General features: G+C 46.1%; 1 protein-coding gene across 1 annotated transcript; it reads right to left on the bottom strand.

The window, feature by feature from the left end:
* Nucleotides 1–461: 461 nt before the first annotated feature.
* LOC143908566 (uncharacterized) lies at nucleotides 462–3,666 on the bottom strand. The gene is made up of 4 exons (XM_077426255.1): nucleotides 2,280–3,666; nucleotides 2,092–2,158; nucleotides 1,823–2,007; nucleotides 462–1,752 (listed from the first exon to the last, which is right to left on the bottom strand). Exons 1-4 carry the CDS (start codon nucleotides 3,664–3,666, stop codon nucleotides 1,433–1,435), a joined length of 1,959 nt encoding a protein of 652 aa, XP_077282381.1. The 3' UTR covers nucleotides 462–1,432.
* Between the last annotated feature and the right edge of the window lie 2,227 nt (nucleotides 3,667–5,893).

Below are 5,893 nucleotides of genomic sequence, written 5' to 3'. Positions count from 1 at the left end.
CGCGTTCGTGGTCGCGTCGCGGTCGCAGTCGCGCCGCGGGGTCCGCGTGGAGGTCCCCGAGGGCCGCGGGGGGGTCCGCGGGGGGGCCGCGTGAGGGTCCGCGGGGGCTGCGGGGGGGTCCGCGTTCGCGTTCGCGGTCGGGCCGCGGGGACCTCGTTCGCGACGACACCGCTAGGCAGCGCACAATGGGTAAGACTAACTCAATAACGCATTGCGTAGGAGCGTGTTTTGTCGATGACGCATCGAACCTATCGGAACATGTTCGCCGTAAACAACATTTTCTAGAAAAGGGAGTGTTATCGCGTAGACTAAACAAATTTGCTAAACAATCTATCTACGCAATACGTAAAAAAACATTCGTAACATTGCATTTAATATTCTTCCAGAGTGTGTATATATATATATATATTGTGACGTGACAAGTAGCGTCTACTTCCCGGACGAGCTCGGCCGAGGGAAATTCGGTGATGCCTTCTCGCCGGAGCGAGGAGAGAGCGGTTGCGTAATATTAATTGGTCTAATTAGCATTTAAGTTGTTAAGGGATCGCCGGTGGTGACCGGAATCAGCCTGTAACGGCCGCGAGCCGCAACGCGGAAGAGCTCTCAGGACTAAAGAGGCGGCCGGGAGACATGGTCGGCAGTCGGGTCGCCCGGACCTCCCCGTAAGCGCATTGGAGTACCGCCGGCCGGAAGCCACTCCGCACTCGGTCACAACAGCGGCAGGAGAGGAATCGAGAGGACCCCGGGGCACACCCGAGCGAAATGCCACTCAGGCCAGGATGCCCAGGAGCGGCCCAGGAAAGCGCGCGGCCCTGTGACCGCCACCCCGAGAGGCTGCCGGCAGACGGGGCCGAGGCCCGGCCAGCCTGACCCCGAACGCCGGCTCAATCATCGCAGCCCGGACAGCCGGTTGATTTCAAAAGCCCGCGCCGAGTCTTAGGCGCCGGGAACGCTAGGATCGGCAATCCGGTCGCGCTACACGTTAAGGTAAACGTCCCAATAACCGACCATTTAAGACGCCTGGAAAATAGAAATTTAATTTTTATATATATTAACAAGTCTTATTTATAAGCGGATACGATGAAACGAAAACTTGGATTCTCTAGTTTCTGGAAACCATCCAATAATTAGTTCTATCGGTAATAGTTAATTTGAGTTTTTCGGAAAATGCGAGAAAAGGAAATGTCCCAGTACCCGACCATCAGTTTTTAGTTATGTTCCGATACCCGGCCACTCAATGTCCTTATTATCAACCAGTCGCAGATGAAAGCAGAGACAACTTTTTTTATATCATTCAGTATTTCTTTATTAGGAAGACAAAGAAATTTTTGGTAACTTCAGGTACATATAGCAACAATTTGTAAAATATCTTCGCTTTATCATTTTTTTTTTTTTTTTTTTTTCAGTTCTTTTTGCAGTTTTTTCAATTTAACTAGCTGCCTTTTTTCTCTTCTCGTTCCAGCTTCTTTTGTTCTTGCGCTCGCTTCTTCTCTTCTTGCACACGTTTCTTCTCTTCTTGCATTTCCTTTCTTCTCTTTATCCTATCTTTTTTTTCACGTAGAATATTTCTTTTTTTCTCTTCTTCAGATTTTTCATATTCCACCCACTTATCGGAAGTAGCCACAGTGGGAGGCTTGGGACCGTTGAAAGGCCTCTTCTTTTTTTTGTTTGGAAGATCCGGGGGCCAAAATAGGGCATCTTTGAACGGATCTGGAGTACTTTCGGGGGCTCTGCTGTCGAGTCTCACGCCTGCTGCAAATTAAAAGACGCCAAATACAGAAAAAATTCAAACATTTTTGTATTTTTGTATTTTTATACAAACCTGCGCCCGGTTCATTTTCCGAAATAAATTGTTCGGTCTCCAAGGGGGCCGTTGCGCATTTTATTTCGATTGCGTCGTCGAATGATTGACCAGCGCCGCTATTTTCGTCGAGATTGATCGTTGCCAGAGTTCCATCGTGTTCGACCGCCAGCACAACGATGCTTTGATCTGCCCCCAAACTCAGACTTTCATCCGCCGTAATTATTGCAGCGCAATCCGTCGGGGTTCCTCTACTGTCTTCGGCCGTCGTTCTCTCGGCGTCCTCTCACTTTTGATCGTCGCTCGGTACCGCTGCATCGTCGATTGTGTCCGAATCTACACTTATTTTGTCGTAGCCTATATATACAAACATAAAAATGTCTAAAACATAAACTAAAAATTAAATAAAATGAACTTCGCGGAACCACTACAAAAAAAAGCAGTCAAAAAACAGTTTTCCTAAATTGTCTTTTTATACTAGTGACGACTCCCTTCATTTGCAACCAAAACGCAAAAAGTCCTTGATTTTCTATCACGCCACTCCAAAAACCAATACGCTCCGATTCGATAAACTCTGGTAGCAGACCGGCTGGTAGCCGCTCTTCGAAGAATTTCAGAAACTCCGCCGATTTGGTGTCCTCAGCCTGACTCTCGACTTCGTTGTTTTCTTTGGATTTTCGTTCCTTTAAACTTTTTCTAAAAACATCAAAATCGACGGCATTTGCCGAAAACGGGAACAATCCACAAGACGCGAAGCCACGAATAATTGTTCCCGTGAGATCCATGCTGTCGATTGCAGTTTTCAGCACTGGCGCAAATTTGTCTTTTGTTAGACGATCTCCGTCGTGGTTAAGTCTCCACTTGTTGACTGTTTTTTTCCATGACGATTTCAGCGGGTGAAATACCGCGACATCCAAGGGCTGCAAAATATGCGTAGCATTCGGGTACAATGCGATCAGTTCGATTTGATGATCCCTGCAGAACTCGCTCAGAGGCATCGTACAATGCAAAGAATGGCCGTCAACATAAAGAAGGACGGGAAACTCGACGTTATTTTCTTTCAACCATGGATAAAAAACGTTTGCGATATATTCGTAAAACGTCTCGGCGGTCATCCACCCCCTTTCCGATGTACCGATGCTCCAACCTTTAGGGACGTTTCGAGCTACGCTCGCCGGAATTCTCTGGTACCAATACATCACCATTGGTGGGGCCATTACACCCGCCGCGTTAACCATAAAGAGAACGGTGTGGCACTCCTTCTCATCCCTATTGACGACTTTATAAACCGATCTCGCACCTTTTCTTGCAATCACATTCTCGGCCTTCGGACATAGGAAGAATGCACTCTCGTCGCAATTGTAAACTCTCGAGGAATCAATATTCAACAAGTTCTGCGTTGTTAAGTAGCTCTCGACCTCGGCGAACCAATTTCTGAGTTTTTCTTCCGTCGCCGAAGCGCGACTATAACTCAGATTTTGAGCTATTCTTCGGCTAAGTTCCGGGTGACGACGGAGAAACGCCTCGTACCAATGACGGCCGGGACGATTCTCTTTGAACGGCGTTGGTCGTTTGAGTCTCACAACCAATCGTGCAACACTGTCACAGAGCTGATCCTTGGATATCGGAAAACCTTTTTCACTGACATGAAAGATCCACTTGACAAGCTGGTTTTCTTCTTTCGCAGACAGAATACTAGACGGTCCCTTCTTGACGAGTTGTGAAACACCTTGTTTGTGTTTTGTATAGAAAGTGCTTCTCGGAACGTTGTGTATTTTACTCGCAGTCCTTAGAGGCACGCCCATTCTTACTGCAGCGAGAGCAGTTTTTATCGACGATTCTGTATACTTTTCTGTTTTTGACATGATGCCAGCATCTATAGTAACATAAAAAGATAAGTACATACTTAAAATATGCGTGGAAAGATTTTTTGCATAATGCTCGATTAACCTAAATTCGCGATTTGAGAGGTTACGTTTAAGACTTTTCCAATGTAAATACAATTATAACACAATAACAAACTCGTGTACGGAGCCAAATTTGTAAAAGGTTAGATATCATACTTACTGCGAATAATCACCTCAGTTTAGCGTAATTCTAAATACACTAGTAAACAATGCCGCACTTTAAGCACACTAGTAAACAATGCCGCGCGTCAATGCTGATCGTTCCATCAAGGTTATGGCCGCTGAGTTCGTTGCGTCGGGCTATTGGGACATTACACGATCGCCTGGTTGTACCAGTATCCAGCCACTTGGTTCGCTATTGGTACATCATACGATTGAAACGTCCGAGTATCCAACCATGCAAATTAACAATTTATCGGCAATTCTAACTAAATTTCGACCCTAGATTTGCATTCTCTACATCTTCCTGAATATAAAAAGCTATAACTTATTCAATATATATAAAAAATGAAGGCGACAATAGTTACAATTGAACTTCGTCAATTCTTAACAAACTGGCTTACAGATGCGCTTCGTTTCCCGGGGCAGCGCGTGCACTCTCAAAAAACTCGAAAAAATTACTACAAAGAGCGCAAGGATTATTTTAACCGTTGTCCTATGCATAGATTATAAATCGTTGAACTCAATTAAGTGGTTATTTATTTATTTTTATCAAAAATTTTCTTAATTAAGTGGAATATTCCCCTTAGTGGTTGGAAACTGGGACATGGTTGGCTATTGGAACGTTTACCTTACGGTGCAGGAGAAGCATCGTCGAAATTGTAAGGTTAGGTCCCTGACGTCCCCGCTTTAAGAAAAGAGAGTTCGCTTGAGGCGCTGGCCCCAGGCACGTATGGTTATACCTAGGCACGGCAGGAATTACCTGTGGACGGCGGTATGAGCGCGTGCGTTACCTTGCGCTCGCATTCGGAAGAATCGTCTTATAATTCGTGCATGGGCCCCGCCGAGAGTGAACTCTCCTGTACTTACAGACCGCGTGTGCCCTCCCCAGGAACACCATCACGGCCGACAGTCGCGTGGCGTTAAATTGTGTGAATCGAATAATCGTGTCGCGTTTCATCGTGTTGATCGGGATAATTGTATCGCGTTTCATCGTGTTAATCGGGATAATTGTGTCGCGTTTCATCGTGTTAATCGGAAGGATTGCGTCGCGTTTCATTGCGTGAAGGTAATGGTAGCGAATGGTCATGTATTTTGAAGAGCACTCGGCCGCGTAGTTGAATAACGTATCCGGGCCCTCGAAAACGGCGAATATTGTACTTGGCGGGACGAGAAGGTCGTCGGGATCGGCGCGGGGCCGCGGAATCTCCGGACTTGCGAAAGAATTCAGGATTCGCGTGGCACGCCGCGGGATCGTCCGCAATACGAGTCTTTGTTTTGTGTTCGGGGTCAATCGCCGGCCAACGTGGCCCATACGGCGAGATCGCCCGTAAGTTTTGCGTCGTGCGGAATCGAGATGGCCCGGGTACGCGCCGAAGACGTAAGTGGAGGCGTTGCGAATCGATTAGTCGGCATCGCGGCGTAAATATTCGTGATGCGTTCGTAATAAGGTACCGCGTTACCTTGAATTTATCGTGAATATGTGTTTGGTTATCGAGTGATCTTACGTTTATTTATCGCGTCCTTGCGTCACTCGTTCGTGCGTTCGTTTTGTGTTCGTCTGTTGCGCTATTCTTTCGTGCGTTCCATTATCGTATTAAACATTCGGCATTATCGCGTTCATATATTTTGATATTCTGATGTTATTCGATCCGACATTCTCGCGTCCGTTTACTGCGTTAGTTTTCCGGCATTCTTGCATCAGCGTATCCGACATTTCTGCGGCACTCTATTAATTCATTTTCTCTGGCGTTAATATCTTTTCATTCCGCATGATATGATTGTGAGCATGATACGCTTGCACACGTTATACCTACATTTATACTATTTGATATCATATTGCCAACACTTTATACTTACACCTACACTGACTGATTAAATATATTACACGTGATTCTGTGTTACTCAATTTTTGTGTGGTTAATTGCGTTACGCCTCCTCTCCGAATTCCCTGACAGGAAGCTACGCCTTGAGGTATCGTAGGAGATATTGCGTTATGTAGGATAGAGTACGGTGGTGCGATCCG

Source organism: Temnothorax americanus, unplaced genomic scaffold (assembly GCF_048541705.1).
Source record: "Temnothorax americanus isolate GAGA-0224 unplaced genomic scaffold, ASM4854170v1 Scaffold99, whole genome shotgun sequence".
NCBI classification, from domain to species: domain Eukaryota; kingdom Metazoa; phylum Arthropoda; class Insecta; order Hymenoptera; family Formicidae; genus Temnothorax; species Temnothorax americanus.
The sequence above is the reverse complement of the archived record's forward strand: the minus strand, read 5'-3'. Positions and strand labels throughout refer to the sequence as shown.